Genomic DNA, 19,754 nt, shown 5'->3' on the forward strand with positions numbered 1-19,754 from the left:
TCTTGTCCTATTTTACCCACAAAAATAATTCAGGTGAGGTTAATTTGGCTGAATGAGAGCAATTGGCCCAAAATCACCCAAATGATTTTGATGCTTAAAGCAGGATTAGATTTATTATTCCTTGAACATATGCCCTCTTAAAGTACTGTAAGTAAGAGCACTCATAGGCCATTTGGATTAAATATTACATCTGAATATCCACATTGTGCTCTGTTATAGTTACTCATTTAAAAACCATAAACTATTAAGCTAACCAAACTTCAGATAAACTTTTGTTAGGAAGAAAATCTCAGAATCAAATTCAATTATACGCACTCACCAATTTAACTGTGATTTTTTTGTGACAGTTTTTTAGTGTGGTGGTTAAGGTGATGGCCTAGAAACCAGGAGATTGAGTTCTGCCACTAAATTTATCCTACATTTAAGATATTTAGTTTGCTGAAATGTCCTCTCAGGCTTCAAACTGCTGCTCTATGTCTATCAGATTTACTGTACACTTTATGTTTATTAGTAAACAGGCACTAAATTGTTCAGGTTTGTGGTGCTAAATATTTACTTTAGCGGAATTATTAATTAATTAATTTGGAAATATCTGCAATTATCAAATTAATGTTTCTCTATAGAGTTATCTAGGAGCAACCTCCATTGAACAAACGTAAGTCCAGAGAAGTAGACCTCCTAGAGTAATAATGGGATAGAACTCAATTAAACAAACATATCTGTTCTGGCCCCCCTCCATCCGGTAATGAATGCAGACACAGGCTTAGCTGTTTGCCACTCTTTATTCACAGCAATTATAATCCTGTTGGCTGAAAGCCCAGATACGACTCACTGGCAAGAAGTTGGCAGCAACTCAGAAGCCAACAGACATGGGAACACAAGGCAGACAAGACAAGGACTTCTCCAGATTACTACGAACAGTTGTGTCCTGCAAAAGGACTCCTCCCAAAGTATCTTCTTATATACTCTCTTGGGAGGGGCCAAGTCACAACCACGTGGGCTTGATTATCTCGTATGAGTCTGTCTTCGTAACTGCTGCCTCCGTTTCTCTGGCCTACGTTGCCTTGCGTCAGGAACAAACTCCCTTTGATCTTCCCCACTGCTCCATGCCTCAGGCGCCTCCTGGTGGTCAACTAGCCTCTCCGGTCCCTGCTCTGAGTCTTAACCCTGCCCAGGAGCCTTCACATCTTCCATAGCAGACTTATAGGGTTCCTCGCTATGGGAATCCATAGGCAGCTCCAACGGCTCCTGCTGGGCCACAACACATATCTATACATACTAGGACTGTCCAAAATATCAGACTGTTTGATATCATGATGATGCCAAAGGAATGTCTTATTCATTTCACATCTGCTTGAATATAACTCTGTTTATTCTAGTAAGTTATCACATGATTTGGAAATAAGGTGATGTTCTCTTGGGCAAAAAAAGATATGACACAAACATTTCCATCTTTCCAAAACTATTTGCCTGGTGCTGCCCTTCAGGAAATGTAAAGAACGGAAGAAACATATGGCTAACAAAACATGTTTCCTGCATTGGATGCTAAAACAGATGTTCATGATGAGAACATCTCTTGATTTTGCGCCCAAATGTAGATCATTTCATCAGAAGCATCATTCATTCATTCATTCTTTACTTACATTATAACCCATATTATGTAAGTGTAGCTTGGTCAAATATGCAATCGTGTTGGAATTTCTCTTATTAGAAACCTTAGCAGTTAAAGCTATAGCCATAGTATATGTGGAAACATACTTACCTCTTCTAATAGGCTGGCCTATTTGTCTTTTTTCAGTTTGAAGGAAGGAAGTACTGTGAACATGACTTTCAGATGCTTTTTGCTCCTTGTTGCCATCAATGTGGTGAGTTTCAGAAAAATATATTTTATAAAGGTCTGATAGCCTTTTACAAGAAGAGAGAGATAAAGTATACATTGTTGTAAAAAGAAAGCTGAATGGTTATTAAAAAAAACAAGGCATATGTCTATTAAAAATGTTTCCTGTTGTCTTTAAGGATTACCCTGAAAATTGCAACCTCTGTAATTCTACCCTGGATTTGAAAACAGAATAAAATCTAAAATATATTAAAATCTTGGCTGGGAAGGGCTTTTCTCAGAATATGGCCACCATATGCCACATCGTATTCATCCAAGAAGAGTTGTATTAAACACTTTTCCAAACTCACAATCAGTTGACACAAAAAACATTCATTCTGTAATAAAATACAGAACATCTTGCCTGAAAGTCTCCTGTGGGTATATTTTTATGCCATGAAATTAAGCTGGAGATTTTGTTAGGACACAATAATGTTTAAACCCAAGCTTGTACTATTTTGATGTAAAGTGGATGTTGCTAAGGAAAAAAACAGACTTGAATGTCTATTTTCCCTTGGCCTGCCCTTAAACAAGAGCATCGAGGCACATAATTTAATTAGAGCGAGATTATAGTTTGTTTATCAAGTGCAAACATGTTGCTTCCAGGACAATGGAAATTCCTACTGTAATATATAAAATAAAAGAGGAAAAAAATCAGAATTGTTTTCAGTAATATTATGAGAAAAACAAATTAGGAATTATTCGAGTATGGTTGCAGGTATCTGTGTTTTGCACCTGCATACATATATATAAGCTGCTTGATAAAGTCGCTCAAGTTGTGAAAAAAGATCAGTAGCACACATTTTGATTCTGTTTGTTGGGATTCATTGAAAGAGCATTCATGCCCAAGTCAATCCCTTCTGTCAGCTTTGAAAAGAGAGTAATTTGTTGTACCTGCCCATAATGTGCTTGTTCTACAATTATTAGATCTTTTTCCACAGTTAAGTCAGGGGTGGGCTGCTAAGGGTTCGCCCAGATTCAGGATTACCTGTAGGTAACGTTATGGCCGGTTCGAGAACCTCCAAATCCCACCTCTGGCTGGTCCCTCCCCTCCCAGGAGTCTCCATGTGGCCTGTTTTGGATGTGGGGTAAGTGTAGGGTTCGTGGGGAGGCTCAGGGAGGGGGAAAACAGGCCTCCTGGAAGTTCCGGGCGGCCAGAAACAGGTTCCTGGAGCTCGGGGGAAGAAGTTTTCACCCTCCCAGAGGCTCAATGAAAGCCTCCGGAGCCTGGGGAAGATGAAAATGCCCCCCCCCCACAACATGGTGCCAGAGACCGAGCAGGCCATGCACACCCAGCAACTGGACAAATAACCCATTGTAAAATTTTTGAAGCCCACCCCTGAGTTAACTGAATCATATATAAAATACTCTCTGTATCTGTTAGATTCTTACCTACAAGTTACGCCACAAAAATAGGCTAGTCTTTAAGGAGCCCCAAGATTCTTGTTGTTTTACTCATTCATGAGAGACCCAAGATAATGTTAGATTCAGTGGCCTGGAAAAGGAGACATGAAACTGTTTATTTCTATTAAGGCTTGCCTTTCCCCAGCCAAAATGAATAAAGGATATTATATATCAAAGCTCCATAATGGGAAATAGCTTCCTAATAGAAGGAACATGTAGTTAATGAGACATCTGAGAATCATAGCTCTGAACCTGTATTGATTTTTATGTTAAGCTCAGTTATTTTTAATATTCCATCCATCTTGCTGCCAGTCTTTTTATCTTTTTGGCATCTTCCCATTAGATAAAAGTTGGATTTTAATATGCATTAATATGAACAATTGAAACAAAATGATATACCTTGACATGCCAATTACTTTTCTAAATCTACCTAAATATATCAAATTATATTGATAGATTAAATCCAAAGTGCCAAATTTACTATCTAAATATGATTTAATTCCCAGAATTTCCAGCAATCTGTAATGCAACAGTTATATTCTTTTTTTTTTGCTTTATATCTGATATTGATAGGATATAAATAGGATTAAAATTAAATATCAGTTTATATTTTGGCAAGAAGAGATTGGACAGCCATTTGTCTGAAATGTTGTAGGGTCTCCTGCTTGAGGAGGGGGGTGGACTAGAAAACCTCCAAAGTCCCTTCCAACTCTTTTAGTCTGTTACTCTGTTAAACATCATTTATCTAAATATAGTTATAAGCTATGAAAGTGGACAGTGACAGTAAGAGGGCAGTAATGTTTTATTTCTTTCTTAAACTATCATAATCTCCCAGTTTTTAATAAATTAATAAACTTATTTTAATATCTCCTGTTGAATTTTAGGGGAGTTCATTATTGGTCGGGTTATTAAAGCTATGAACAATAGCTGGCACCCAGAATGCTTCTGTTGTGATATCTGCCAACAGGTACTGGCTGACATTGGATTTGTGAAGAATGCTGGCAGGTCAGTGTTACTTCTCACCTTTCATTATAAATGTGTGCATAGTGAATTTTTATAACTTTTGAAATATTTGGAAGCTTCAATTGGTTCAAAATCTGGTGGGTCACATGGTTTTGTGCAAGCCTAGATTTGCACATATGTCACCTCTACTGTTGGACCTGCATTGGCCACCAATTTCCTTCCAGTCCAATTCAAGGTGTTACTTGTCATCTTCAAAGCCTTAGATGGTTTGGAATCAGGTTATTTGGAGGGCGGTCTCTTCCCAATCAGATCTACCTGAGCCACCAGAGCAGGGAGACAAGGAATGCTTCAGATTCCCTCTCCTAAGGAGGTCCATCTAATGGGACCAAGAACAAAGGGCCTTCTCCAAGGCAGCTCCATCTCTATGGAACATAATCCTTGCAAAGATAAGATTGGTTCCCACTTTGACACTATTTTGCAAAGCTCTGAAAACAAAGTTCTGCCAAAGGCCTGGTACAAAGCCCATCAAGTCAGCTGTTGGGTTATTGCTGCCAGTGAGGTGGGGAATTATTGCTTTTTGTATTGTTTTTATATTGGGATTTTATCCTTGTAAGCCACTCAGAGTCACCGAGAACAAGTTGGGCAGCCATATAAATTTTCTTAAATAGATAAATCATTTTACATAATTACGTAGAAATCAAGGCAATATAGTCTTTTGACATTGCTTATTCAAAAAAAAATAGATATCTTAATGCGAGCAGCTAGCCTTATCTTTTCTTATAAGGAAAGGATATCATTTTTCCTTACAGAAATTGTAGTTAATTTTCTGATTACAAGACAGAAATAAAAATTCAAGTTGAACATTTTTTCCAATATTCTGATATTTCTTACATTTGCTCCTTGATTTCTCTTAGACATCTTTGTCGTCCTTGCCATAATCGGGAGAAAGCCAGAGGTCTTGGCAAATATATTTGCCAAAAGTGCCATGCCATAATTGAGGAACACCCGCTTATCTTCAAGAATGACCCTTACCATCCTGATCACTTCAACTGTGCCAACTGCGGGTAATGGAAACCTATTATGAAAGAAAGTTTAACATTTAAGTGTTGGTATCACAATGCTTGATAGTCAAATTTGAAACCAAAATATCCACTCTTATCAAAGACAAAACAATAAACAAGATATTCCATAAATGATACACATTCCAATCTTGTGTAAATCCCATTGTATTCAATAATTAAATCATCAGTTATTTGTGCACAGCACTGACACCATATAGCTATATTAGGATCAAACAATATATAACTGTAATTATATATATTTTTTGATGATGATGATGATGATGATGATGATGATGATGATGATGATGATATCCATTCAGTCCCACTCTTGGCAATTCTTTGAGTCAAGTCTCTCCACATCTTCCAATCTTGTACTATTTCTTAGAGGTTTTTCTATGCTCTGGTTAGTGTCAGCTTTGATGGTGTCTAGCCACCATGTTCTTTGACAGCCTAGTTTCCTTTTACCATTAACTCTTACAACATAGAGCCATGGTGGCACAGTGGTTAAAGTGCAGTACTGCAGTTTACTTCTGCTGATCGCCAGCTGTCAGCAGTTTGGCAGATTGAATATCACCAGGCTCAAGGTTGACTCAACTTTACATCCTTCCGAGGTGGGTAAAAGGAGAACCCAGATTGTTGGGGGCCATAGGCTGACTCTGTAAACCGTTTAGAGAGGGATGTAAAGCACTGTGAAGTGGTAAGTGCGATTGCTATAATTGCATTCTCTAGTGAATTATTTTTAATTAACAATAAATCTAACAGGGTTTTTTTCTGAATTCATTTCCTACCCAATTCCAGTCTGGATTACAAAAGTTCACATCTGGATTTCACATTAGCAAAAAATTACTCACATAGAAAGTTCAAGTGTGGGTTCCCCAATTAGTTACAAAGAAATAAATGCTATTTTTCTAAAGTTATATCCACGTTAATTCCAGGGGTGAAATTCAGCAGGTTCTGGAGAACCGGTAGTGGAAATTTTGAGTAGTTTGGAGAACTGGCAAATACCAACTCTGGCTGGCCCCAGAGTGTGGTGGGAATGGGGATTTTGCAATATCCTTCCCCTACCATGCCCACCAAGCCATGCCCACAGAACCGGTAGTAAAAACAAAATTGAATTTTACCACTGGTTAATTCCTTGATCCCAAGCCAATTTCCTGGTCAGGTATTGTAGCCTTAATCGCTGTACATTCCTCTGTAACACCATTTTATGTAAAAAGTAGTTGGTCTTGTTTAGGTGCAGGCCTGTTCTTCATCTTTGGCTCTTCTCAAAATGTCTCATTTTCTCAGGATAAGGGATTCTAGTATATGTGAACAGCTCAGTATTGCTTATGCAATCACTCAACTGCACTCTACTTTTTCTATTTCATGGCAAGATTAAAATTTCACTTTAAGGTCATGCGCTCCCAAATTCTGTACCTAAATCAGGATGAGGAACTTTGGCTTTCTTGATTTTCCTGAATTTCCAACAACTCTATGTCCAGTAATGAGCAGTAGTGGTTCTTCAATAGGATGATTAAAATTGTCCAAGCCTGATGTAAACAGTCTGATCAACACTTATCATTCTAGACCAATACCTAGATTAAAAGCCTGCCCCATGCCTAATAAAGTGTGTTCAGTGATCTATACACACACCAATTGCTATAACTTTCGGCGAGAAAAATGACTTTTTCAGAGAACGTCCAGCCACATTTGAAGTGATTATATTTCAATAGCTTTATATTCTTTCTTTGATTTGTGAACAGAAAGGAACTGACTGCAGAAGCTCGAGAACTGAAAGGGGAGCTGTATTGCTTGCCTTGCCATGATAAAATGGGGGTACCCATCTGTGGAGCATGCAGGAGGCCAATCGAGGGCCGAGTGGTAAATGCTATGGGCAAGCAGTGGCATGTTGAAGTAAGCTTTTTGTTTCTCTATTAATGTATTTATGAGTATATTCAACCTGGAAGATTCAAGAAGAGTCTTCAAAACATTTAATAAACACTATGTCATTTTATGAGACATGGTGGCTCAGTGGCTAAAATGCTGAGCTTGTCGATCAGAAAGATTGGCAGTTCTGCAGTTCAAATCCACTTCGGGCAACGAAGTGAGCTCCTGTTATTTGTCCCAGCTTCTGCCAACCTATCAGTTCGAAAGTACATAAAAAATGCAAATAGAAAAATAGTGACCACCTTTGGTGGTCACTCCGTGCGCCTTCAGCATTTAGTCATGTCGGCCACATGACCATGGAGACGTCTTCGGACAGTGCTGTTTCTTTGGTTTTGAAATGAAGATGAGCATTGCCCCCTAGAGTCGGGAACAACTAGCACATATGTGCGAGGGGAACCTTTACCTTTATGTCATTTTATAGGAGCCTTTGTAATGATCTAATCCATAAGGTTTTCCATGAATGGAAATTCCTGAACTGATAGAAAAAAGAAAGAATATTCTGATAGCAAAAAATTAGTGCTAGTGCTATCGGAAATTTTTTCGTGTGCATTTTAGTGGAATTCGTGCTAGCCAGAGAAAATGCTATTGGTATGGCCCAATACTAAGTGGATTTAATTTAGTTTTGATCCTACTTATTTTACATATTTTTACATGTGCTCTATTTTTATGATCTATTTTATACCCATCTGATTTGCCCAGTTTTGGATATTATATGTTTATAATTTGAAGGTGCTTCTGACAAAAAATAAAGAAAGAAGTAGAACTAATTTGCATGTACTTGAAATCTGAGTGGCTGGTTTCAAGTACATATGCTTTTATAACCTGTTGGTATTTTAAAAATAACTGTTCTAGTATTATAGAATTATTATTTAATGGGAACATTGCACACAGTTGTGGTATTAAGCTAAGAGAAAGTGCAAGTCCCCTAGAACATTATATATCCATAGACAGAGTTTTATACAGGGGTGAAATTCATCAGGTTCTGACAGGTTCTGGAAAACTGGTAGCGGAAATTCTGAGTAGTTTGGAGAACCGGCAAATACCACCTCTGGCTGGCCCCAGAGTGGGATGGGAATGGAGATTTTGCAGTATCCTTCCCCTGCCACGCACACCAAGCCACATCCACAGAACCAGTAGTAAAAAAAAATGAATTTTACACATGGTTTTATACAAAGGATTGCAGATAGCAGGTTCTGTTTTGATATATCAGATCGATCTGAATTTTTGGATCACATTATTGTTTATAACAATGTGAATTCAGGAAAGAGTAAAAAGAGAAAGAGGGTCATTTATTTCCAGATTGTAGATATAAGGTGCATTTTACTTCTTTACTCACATAACTATTGGAAAGTTTCCTTTAGAAATCTTGATTAAGTCAGTGTTAGTTGGATAGAGGAACACTTTTTAAACTATTAATTAGAATTTTGGAATTTACTCTGGAAATCTTAGAAAGTAGCCTTTCAAAACTGAGGTGTAAGGAAATAGAGGTTAAGCTAGTGGGATTTTTGGTTTTTACATGAGCAAGAGGAAGGCCAGCCTTCCTATAGTTTGTTCCTGTATATTTGTTAAAAAGGTGAACTTTAATTTGATACTTTAATAATTATATAGAGTAAAGGACACACCTTTTTACCCCACAGCATTTTGTTTGTGCCAAGTGTGAGAAACCATTCCTGGGCCATCGTCACTATGAAAGGAAGGGGCTGGCGTATTGTGAAACCCATTATAATCAGGTATGGTTGCTTCTTGCCTTTTATGTTTTAAATCTCATCCAGGGACACTTAATACCTTAAATCTAAAACTGCAGGAGCACCAGGATAAATGCACCACCTCTGTTGCAGCTCCACCAAAGATCCTTGATAGCAACCATTGCTATCTCCCTACTATGCCGCAGCCTGAAATTCAATGGATACAGCTCTAGATAATCCATTTCCTTTAAGACTGTCTAGCTGCCATCCAACAGCTTTCTCTACAGCTTTATCTACAAGATTTTTTAAAAATATCTTTCATTACTAATTTTACTTCTGATTCAAATTCTGACTCGGACTTATATTTTCCATTTCCACAGCTCTTTGGTGATGTGTGTTTCCACTGTAACCGGGTGATTGAAGGAGATGGTGAGTTTCTATGAATATGTACAGGTAGTCTTTGACTTACGACCACAAATGAACCCAAAATTCCTGTTGCTAAGTGAATTTTTCCTATTTTATAACCTTTCTTGTCACAGTTGTTAAGTGAATCACTGCAGTTATTAAATTAGTGACATGATTCTTAAATTAATATGGCTTCCCTATTGACTTTGCTTGTCGCAAAAGGGGATCACATGACTCCAGGACACTGCAATAGTCATAAAAATGACTCAGTTGCCAAGTGTCTGAATTTTGATCATGTGAGCACCGGGATGGTACAACAGTCATAAATGTGAAAAAATGGCCATAAGTCCCCTTTTTTGTGCTGTTGTAACTTTGAATGGTCACTAAACAAACTGTTGTAAGTCGAGGGCTACCTGTACTTTCATCATTAAAACATTCATTTCAAAGTAAAATACCCCAAATACCATTGTCATTTTGTACCCAAGATGCTGAACATGGGTCCAAAAGCATTTAATATATTTTATTTATATATTTTAAAAAATGAAATACCGCCCATTCCCTCAGTGGATGCACAATGCCTGATGGGTTCAAAAGTTTTGAGCCTATGAAAATATATGATTCTAATATGAAACATACGGAAGTAACAATAAAATCAAAATGTGCGCACTTTAAAATTAAATCAATCTAAGATAATTCTATTACTTTTTATGCATATTCTTGCTGAGCCTTATTCCATGTGTCTTATTAATGAATGTAAGTCCAGGGAACATCTTTGTAACCTAAGCATATAGATTATTACTGTAATGAAGACAATAAGTATACCAACAACAGTATAAATGTTGCTACAGCCTATAAAACTTAATCCCTAATGCAGCTCTGAATGGATCTTTCAGACATTGCTTCACCCCCACCCACCCATCCTTTCAATCAAACATGTCCATAAGTTGTCTTTTAATCAGAATAGTGGTAGCACAATGGTTAGTGTTAGACTTAAGAGAGCCAGACTGATTTGGAGAGACTAAGTTCTAATCTGTTTTAGACAGTGAAAGCCGGTTGACAGACTTGGGCCAGCTAATCTCTTTCAGCCATAATGTCAGCCATTCGGCAGCCAGCCAGCCAATCAATTCTTGGTGCAAGGAAAAAGATAACAGTAGTGATACAAATGTAAAATAAATGTAAATGGACTTGCTTATCTTCAGCAAGGCTTTTAAAACTAGGGAAACGATGGAGGTTTCATAATCTTGGAGTTGTACCTTTAAACCATTTTTCTATTGATTGATAGTAAGTAATGATTTTTTAGTAAATGAATTAGAATATTTTGCTTATCTAATATCGTACTTCATCTTGAATGCCTTCCAAACATAGGCAATAGTAGGGTAGCTCTAGTAGGTCTACCATATTTGTGCTGAAAAATTTAGGACACCTACTACCGTATTTTTCTGATTATAAGATGCACCAAAATTTTAAAGAGGCAAATTAAAAAGAAAAGGTTTTGCACTCTGCAGACCTCCCCAAAACAGCCAGTTTTTCACAAAAACAGGCCCATTTTTTCTCAAAAAAGGGTATGCATAGCCTTTAGGAGGCTTGTGGAATGCTCCGGGGGGGGGGGCAAAATTGACCAAAAAACAGCCTGTTTTTCGCTCATTTCTGCCCTACCCGACCCCCAGAGGCACTCTGAAAGCTTCCTAAAAGCTATGCATGGCCATTTTGGTGAAGGGGGTGGGGTTTCGGGTGGCAAAAATGCTGTATTCAGTGTATAAGATTCCCCCCAGATTTTCAGCCTCTTTTTTGAGAGAAAAAGGTTTGTCTTATACTCCAAAAAATATGGGTAGGTGCCAACAGAGTTAGAGTTTGTTATGTGTTCAGTCTGGTCATCTAACTTTGGGGGAATACAGATATCATCAAGAGTAAGGCCTGGCAATTACCCTTACTGAATTATTTTGTGGGGTGTTGTAAACTTTTCTACTACAGAAGATAGGGCAGACTGGTAAAGAAAGATTTTCCTGAAATTGAACTTTTAAAAACTGTAGGCTTAGACAAATGCAGTGAAGAAAACACTTGGAAAAAATTATGTGCGCTTGTTTTTGGCTGATAACAAATGTAGAATATAAAGGCAAGTTTACAGTTTCCAGATTTTGGGGGGGGGGGGAGTTGTGTCTTATACTGAAAAATATGGTACTTACCATGTCTGGGCTCCAGGCAATACTGCCTGCAACAGACATCTGTTTCAGCTCTGTCAGCTGTCCTGTGATACCAGTTCCTGAATTTAGCCTGGAATCAGAGCATTTGGGAGAGGAATAGAAAGACTAGTGCTCCCCAGAATTTTGAACCGCTAGCCCTGTAATCCCTTTCTCCTGGCCATTCAAGGTGAGGCTTACAGCTATTGATTCACCATATCAATATGTAATGTGTCCTGATTTAAGGGCTAAGTATGATTGTGTTGGTGCTGACATGTTGTACAAATGTCCATCATCACAGGATCAATACTAAATTTTGCCTATGCAAATATGTAGAGTTAGACCACATCTGATGATTTGGACAACCTTGTATTTGTCAATATTAGTTCCATGACGTAGGCTATGAATGTATGATAATACATGCAGTCAGTTTTGTTTTGATTCATCTTGTCTTTTCTTTGTTCTTTTATAGTTGTCTCTGCCTTGAATAAAGCATGGTGTGTAAACTGCTTTGCATGTTCTACTTGTAACACCAAGTTAACACTGAAGTAAGTATACGCGTTTGGGGAAATAATCACAGAGTTGATGATGTCACTTGTAAATTGAGGCCTCCCTTGGAAAATATTTATGATTGTTGCAGCAAGTCTGGAGGAAGAGATGAGGCACACCAAAGCCGTGTCCAAACAAGACAGAAGCTAGGTTATGTTCTTTAATGCTTCTGTCTTTCATCGGTGCTTATAATGTTTGCTTTACATTTTTGTGAAATAGAACAAGTAGAAAGGTGTTGTGGAGAATAGATGACTATAAATTTCTATTGACTACAGCTGGATGGAAGTCAAAGAAGTTCAACAGCACAGAGCACTTCGGGACACAGCAACTGTTAATTTAATGAGTTCCTCAAGTTGCTCTTTTAGCACAAGAGATGTGCTAAGTATCTGGAATATCTGCAGTGCATTTGGGGTATGTCTCCTGTCTTTAGAAACACATGTGGTCCTTGATATAAGACCACAGTTGGGTCTGGACCTTCCATTGCTAAGTAATGCAGTTGTCAATTGACTTGTGCCTGATTTTACGATCATGGTCATCACATGGACTGTACAATTGTTAAGCAAATCTAGCATCTATTTGGTTGGGAGAAAAAGGATCAATATAGCTCCTCTCTAGAAGGTCTCAGAGTATATCTTTAATGGTGTGTTTAGTTTGGCAAGGTTTTATGGATGAGGAAGCTGCTTAGAAGTAACTCTTATGTGTCTTTCTTGGTTTTTAGAGCCTGACGTAACTACATAACCAGTGTTTGAACTGTGATCTTGTGATTGGGGATGAACAGTCTTATGTGCAAGGACTGGTCATAAGTCACTTTTTTTAGTTCTGTCGTAGCTTTGATCTACCACTAAATAAATGGTCATGAGTCGAGAACTATCTCTAGAAAAGCTTTCATTAAAATCTTAGTACTCCATGGAAGAATGCACTTTTTTTTTAAGCTTGCTGTGATAGAAGTATTTTGCAATACTGCAGTCAATGGAAAATAAATAAGGATATCTTTTCCTATTAGTATATTCACTACTTTCTTTTTATTTCTATTTTTCTGAAGAATTCTTTCTCCTTTACTTGTATCTTGATTCTTTCTTCTTCTCTCCTCCATTCCTTCTTTGCTCAACCTGAAAGGGACAAATTTGTTGAAATCGATCTCAAACCTGTCTGCAGACACTGTTATGAAAAAATGCCAGAAGAATTTAAACGGAGGCTTGCCAAGCGAGAGCGTGAAGCCAAGGACAAGGATAAACATAAAAAGAAAAAGCCTGTCTGTCTGTAAAGCTCTCCTTTCTACCTTTCACCAACTGTGCTCCTCCCTTTCTTTGGTTAGTTTGTGAAAATGTTTTCTTTATGCTTCTTTTGTTCTGGTGCGTAAAACGGTGTTTTTAAAATATATAAATATTGAATTTCAACACATTCAGCCCCCTGTCTAGACCAATAGGTCCTGTTCCCTGTGATCAGACTTGCTTTTTCCTCCCTCACCCAGGGTGAAATCAACTTACCTTTGCTACCAGTTTGCAAATGTAAACGTCTCTGTGCATGCGCAGGGCCTTCGGCTTATGCGCAGAGCGTCAAAAACAGGACGTGATGACGTCCTGGTGGGTGGGCAGAGCCTCCCACCGCTAGCACTTCCGGTTCATCCGAACCGGATAAAACCAGCTGAATTTCACCACTGCACCCACCTCAACAATTTGGCCCAAGAAAAGTCTTGTGTGTGTGTGAAACTTTGTAATTTCATTTGTGATAGTCCTGTAATTTCTGGTCCTATCCAACCTATTTGTTCCACATCAGTTAAAGAGGAAAAGATAAAATGGCTACATGAAATATTTTGATGGATCCCTAAAGCATTATTTATCTTGCAGTTTATGAAACTATTGGTTGAAATTCATCAATTACAAACATTCATTCAGAACATTGAGAAAACATGTAGCATATTAACTTAACTTACGCCTTTTTAAAGGTAATCAATTCACTCTTCTAACGTGAGAGATATTTGGCAAAAAAGTTATTTGTAAAAGCATTTTTATCATCTGCTCTATGTGTGAAAATTAGGCTTTTACCCTGGAAATCAACTCCTAGTTTATATAGTCGCAGGACGTGTAAAGTCACTGTATATGACTTCTTCCATTAACACTATCCATATAATTCTACATGCAGATGTTAAGAGAGGAAAAAAGAATTTCCCCTTAAAGAGAAATGTTTTGTTAGATATTATCTGAAGCTTGTAGCTCTCTATTTCACACATGGCTGCACAGTACGGTGGTTTTAAAATCATTTTTAAAAAAATACTTTCAAATACTATACATAGCTACACGTATAATCAAGATTATATGGAGAAGCCCCCACTCAAAAGTTAAGCATGAAAGCACCCAAAGGAAAAATAGAAATGAATAGAGATGGGGAACTATTAGCCTTCTAAATACCAATCTTTTCTCAAAGTTGCAGTTGTATCTCCAAGATCCAATTCGTTCATCAAAATCAGGGATGTCAAACCCGCGTGCCCAATGCTTAATGGACTGGCCATTCCCACTCACACTTTAGCGAAAGGAGGGAGGGAAGTCAGGATGCATCACGTGATGACGTGACGTGTTTGACACCCCTGATCAAAATAATATAAGTCTCAATGAAAGCCCCCCTCCCTTTCCTGTTGCCATGTGCGCACAACATGATAAGTGTGATTATAAAATGGATAGAGGTGGTGAGCAATGCTGCTTTCATTTGTGGCACAGATGTCTCTGCAAAACTTTTCAATGCATTGGTCATACTTTTCCTATCAACAGACATTTGCCGCAGTTTGAGAATTTTCAACAACTTTGGGAAGCAGGGTACCATTGCATAAATTAACTGAACAGGTTAATTCTACCAGTTCTTTTTATCAGCTGTCAAGGATCACCAAGCATTACAGTTTGTTTTTGGCAGCTGATTTCATTGATCTACAGTTCTTTTGATGTGCTCTTCCCGTTAGCTGCTGTTCCAAACAGTTGGAAGTTTTAATTAAGTATCTGAAATGCTCACCTTCCACCTTTAGCAATTGGCCGAAGCAGTCACTGTTTTTTCAGGATTTTTCATGGTTCCTAAACATCAAGATGGCAAAAGTTATGAAACTGAGGACAAGTCATAGAAAAGTTTATTTTTCTATATATGTTGGAAGATATGGTGGTGAAGAGAATCATGCCAGAAATTAAATATGGTATTTATGCTGAGGTGGGGTGGTTTTCTGAAAAAATAATAAGAATATTCTTGAATTTTAATAGGATGGACAGATTTATTGGAAAGTGTTTTCTGACAGATGTTAACCAAGCCTCAGATTGTATAATGTTCTGCTTCTCCTGATTTAAACTGAATTTTTATATATATAAAGAGAAATAAGTTTACTTATGGTGAATTGTGAATATTAATTTGTATTGTGAAGGTTAATTTTCAACAATGTATTTTTTTTTTCAGAAATAAATTTGTGGAATTTGATATGAAGCCTGTCTGTAAGAAGTGCTATGAGAAGTTCCCACTGGAGCTCAAGAAGAGACTGAAAAAATTGGCTGAAACTCTAGGAAGGAAATGAGATATTTCATCTTGCTATGCAAAATTAAGGAAACAAGATTCATATCCCCATTTACTTTCATCGTGTCTATGAAATCTATGCTCCTAAAAAAATCCTCCTGCATGACTAGCTTAATTCAAAAATATATACCTTGCCATAAAATCTTTAATGTCTTATGTAATGCTAAATGTACCTTTTAAATTATGTATTCTGTGTTTATATATATTTTTAGAGAACTCAGTCTTAAGTGGAAGATTAAAACATAGCCTTTAAATTGCAATAGAAATCACTCTCTTGGACTACTGATGCTGATTTCAAATGAACATCATCTAGCACAGTCTCTCTTACCTAGAATTTTCCAAATGTGCTGATCTTTTAATTTCCAAAATTCTCAACCAGCCCAGCAGATTAGGAAAGCAAATTCACTTGGCAAATAATCTAGACCTTAAGATCATGTGCCTGCCAGGGAGTGACTCCTGGAGCAAAACAAAGTAAAACTGTTAAAGCTGGCAATTTATAAACACTAAAATCCCATTGAATTTAATGGCTTTCAGCTCTGTAGGCAGATATCGGATTAGGTACATGGTTAAGTATATAGAAAAATATTAGAAAAATTCATGGGCTGGTGGCCATAGTATTTACCAATACGGGTCAGAATAATCCCCTCCACCCCAAAATCAGACTTGTGATGTGAGGGCTTTAAAGTATATTTTAACTAATAAATGTTATACTTCATATTATTTAGAATCAGGAAAGGAGATGCATTTCCTTTGATTCTAAACTGTCACCTCTGGTGTTAAAAATTATGAGACAAAAGACTACAGATTTTTTTGTAAGCAATGAGTTCTTGTTTAATATTAGCTTATGAACTGATAAGACATTAGTTTTCCAATATTATGTTGGTATCGTAGGAAAATGGCAATTGCAAACATTCTTAAGATTTAGGAAGTTTATATTCTTATCAGGACATCTTGTTGATTCTGTCTTCAGCTCAACAGAAATAACTTAAGTTATTGAGATTCTTTTTTTTAAAAAAAGTAGTCAAATTGGGGATGAATTGTAAGCAAACCTTAACCCAAGCAATCACAAGTGCAGAAATGATTTGTTCAGAAAGTTTCTGATAATGGTAACTGTTTGAGAACTGCAGTGAATACTTTCACATTCTGGTAAGTCTGAAGCCCAAAGTGTGAGATGCCAACATGTTTCTGTGTCAACAGAGTTCAACTACTTGAATTTTATAAGGATTTTTTTCTTGGAACCTTTGGTATTTTATTTCCCTGTGCCTTAATTATGCTGTATATTTACAAATTATTCAAAATATTTACTCATATTATTTTATTAGGAAATATACATCTTATACTCTAGGAAGTGGCATATACCAAACATTTTGAACTTTATTTAAAATAATGGAACGTATTAAGGATGCAAAGCACACTTCCTTTCCCTCTTCAGCTCACTTTTTTTTAAATTTTACATGAAATAAAAACTGAACGTATTTCAATTATGGACATGTACTGTGTTAATGAATCAACAATATAGTGACAATCGTTTGTTATTTATACTTGGACAGGACCTAAATGAATATTGCAAACTTCAGTACTCGGAAATAAAATTCTTTGAGTTCAATGGTACCTAGGTTATTTAATAATACTCTTATCTAAAATAAGCATTTTGAACTCAAAGAGATTTACCTATAAGTAAAAATGTTGATTGCAGTTTTTGTTTAAAAAATTCTGAATTCCGAAGTACAATATATATTTTCACTAATAAACTATTTTGAATTTTACAACTCTGAAGTTTAAAAATCTTATGGTATATTTTTTAATGTTTAATAATAACTTATTCAATATCAAATATTTAAAGAGATTAAAGCATAAACCTCAATCCTATTTTAATTTCTATAGTGTGAACAATAATTAAAGCATCCTGCTGTAGAGAATTGTAACATCCAGAACATCCTATAGCAGGGGTGGACAAACCCAAGGGCAGGTACTGCCCCAGCACACCTAAGCTGTATCATCAAAGTTCAACAACAACTAACCAACTTTAATAGTGGCCAATTGCCTTATTCATTTATATCCATCCCATGGAGATAGATATCTTAAAGATAATTGATATGTAGATACTTCTATAGAAAAAAGAGAAAAAAAGGAATTTTGCAAATCTCTCTATTGAAGATATCTTCAGGGAAAGAATTCTAGCTTGTGAATAGTCAGGTTTTCCATCCTACAGAAATGATTATTTTGTGGCAGAGGGAATAAATACTTACGGTGACTTTGCAGTATCTGGTTTAGAAATTATTTAACAACCATCCAGGTACCTTTATGTGGCACGTGTTCATCTATCCTTAGGTTTTAAATTGGTAGATGAAATTAATTAGGTCGATGACCTCAAACATGAGAAAACGGATGTGTCTGTTCCAAGGGTGGGTTCCGGCCAGCACTACTATCAGTTCACTTGTGTGCGTGCCTTGTGCGTGTGCTTAATGCATGCTGTGCATGCATATGCAATTAAAATTGTTCTGTGCATGCATAGAACTGAAAAACAAGATAGCGGTGCCAATGGCGCCGATCGGGGAACCGGTTCAAGGGCGTGGCAGGCCTGGGTCGCTGCCTGTTCCAGGGACCCAGGCCGCCAAACCACTACCGGTTCGGCTGAACCGGTCTAAACCGGTAGGAACCTCCCACCGGTCTGATCTATATAAAATGGTATTTCTATGCAACTGCATATAGATGAAATATGGCTATTTATTGGAAAAAAATAAGTGAAATGCAGTAGTTGTATCCTAGTGCCATTTCTCCCCCATCCGTTTTTCTCTCATCATCAGTGGCTAAGGGGCTGTTATATTCTGTTATATGCAGATAAGATGGCTTTCAAGGACACAATTTGGTTTATGCAGACTTTGAAAAGCTTGAGCAAATTGCAGGTTACAGTCACTCATAATTAAATGTCAGTGGGTGGGAAAAGAGAACAGGAGCTCTCCTAATTACTATAGTGTTTTTGATTACAGTGCTCTCCAGCAAATATTTTAAATTTCTAGTTACTAATATATCCAGTGGCATTAACATATTACTTCTTTATACATATTAATTTCCAAAGAGAGCTTTAACGATTTCCCTCATTCAAACTGGAGTTCCCTATCTCTACTTTGGTGTGCTCACTCAGACAGCTTAATGGGGCTTTCACTTTTAGACCTGCTTTTAACTCAGAGAAAGTGGATAAAAATAAATTCTTCCTTGAACTTCTTGGAATTCCAATCCCTTGGTGAAGCTTTCCTCATGGACTCCCAAGCTGTCCTCTTCAAATGCTTCACTCATTTTCCACTAGCCAGCCCACTCTGCACATTTTTTTTCTGATTCAGCTTATTCCTTAGTTGCATCCTTCCTGCAGAGATCCTTTCTCCAATTGTTCCTTGATTCGCACATTATCAACCTACTGCATTTGCCCTTATCTATTTCCACTAAAACCTAAATATACCTGCTCTTAGATGCCTTTAATTAGGCAAAAAGTATAGCATTGGGAAAAACAAAAAAAAAACCAGAACCTCAATATTTATAATGTCCTAATCAGGCATCTCACCTGCCCATTTACCCAAAAACCAAGATAATGGGGTTTTTTTTGCCAAAAGAAAAACCTAAATGGTTTCTTGATGACAATACACTGAAGAAGTACATTATTCTAAATATCTTGGTATTTATTTTTTCCAAAACCCAACTTTTACTTTTGCCATGATCTCCACACATAACTGATGCTAAAATGAGGCCCATGTCCTAAGGCTTAGAGGGAAACTATCACCGAAGACAATCTGAAGTATATCACTGCAATTATATGAACTGTGGTACATGTCAGAAACAATAGCAATATGTTTTGTGATCATAGAGCCACAGTTTAGCAAGCCTGTGCCCTCCACCCAATGAGCTCAGTAGATGCATGCCTGACAAAACAGCTAAAAAAATGACGAAGACTTCCAGTTTACTGATGTCCATTGATATCAGTCAATTCTCAGCCATCTCCATGGCATTCTTGCTATTTCTAATACTCTCCAGACTGACGAACAATGCAAGAATGGCTGGGAGCTAGGTACATTCCTAAACATTATTCTCACAATCTTCTACCGACTGTTACTTCTCAGGTTTGATGGAAAAGAGATATCATGGTTTACCAAGTGGGCCAGATACTATCCTA

At 37.1% G+C, this 19,754-nt stretch overlaps 1 protein-coding gene across 4 annotated transcripts in view; it reads left to right on the forward strand.

Annotated features, from left to right (window-relative positions):
* The window catches only part of LIMS1 (LIM zinc finger domain containing 1), a 54,116-nt gene extending 37,042 nt beyond the window's left edge, over positions 1 to 17,074 (forward strand). For 3 of the 4 annotated variants that reach the window (XM_032226761.1, XM_032226760.1, XM_032226759.1), the window contains exons 3-10: positions 1,799 to 1,865; positions 4,165 to 4,285; positions 5,158 to 5,307; positions 7,047 to 7,197; positions 8,868 to 8,960; positions 9,296 to 9,344; positions 11,970 to 12,045; positions 15,476 to 17,074. In XM_032226761.1, coding sequence (XP_032082652.1) covers positions 1,799 to 1,865; positions 4,165 to 4,285; positions 5,158 to 5,307; positions 7,047 to 7,197; positions 8,868 to 8,960; positions 9,296 to 9,344; positions 11,970 to 12,045; positions 15,476 to 15,590 — 822 coding nt within the window. In that variant the 3' untranslated portion in view covers positions 15,591 to 17,074. Of the gene's footprint in view, positions 1 to 1,798; positions 1,866 to 4,164; positions 4,286 to 5,157; positions 5,308 to 7,046; positions 7,198 to 8,867; positions 8,961 to 9,295; positions 9,345 to 11,969; positions 12,046 to 13,162; positions 13,582 to 15,475 lie in introns of those variants that run through there. The other variant, XM_032226762.1, reaches the window with a different exon arrangement.
* Positions 17,075 to 19,754: the final 2,680 nt, after the last annotated feature.

Source organism: Thamnophis elegans, chromosome 11 (assembly GCF_009769535.1).
Source record: "Thamnophis elegans isolate rThaEle1 chromosome 11, rThaEle1.pri, whole genome shotgun sequence".
Classification (NCBI taxonomy): Eukaryota; Metazoa; Chordata; class Lepidosauria; order Squamata; family Colubridae; genus Thamnophis; species Thamnophis elegans.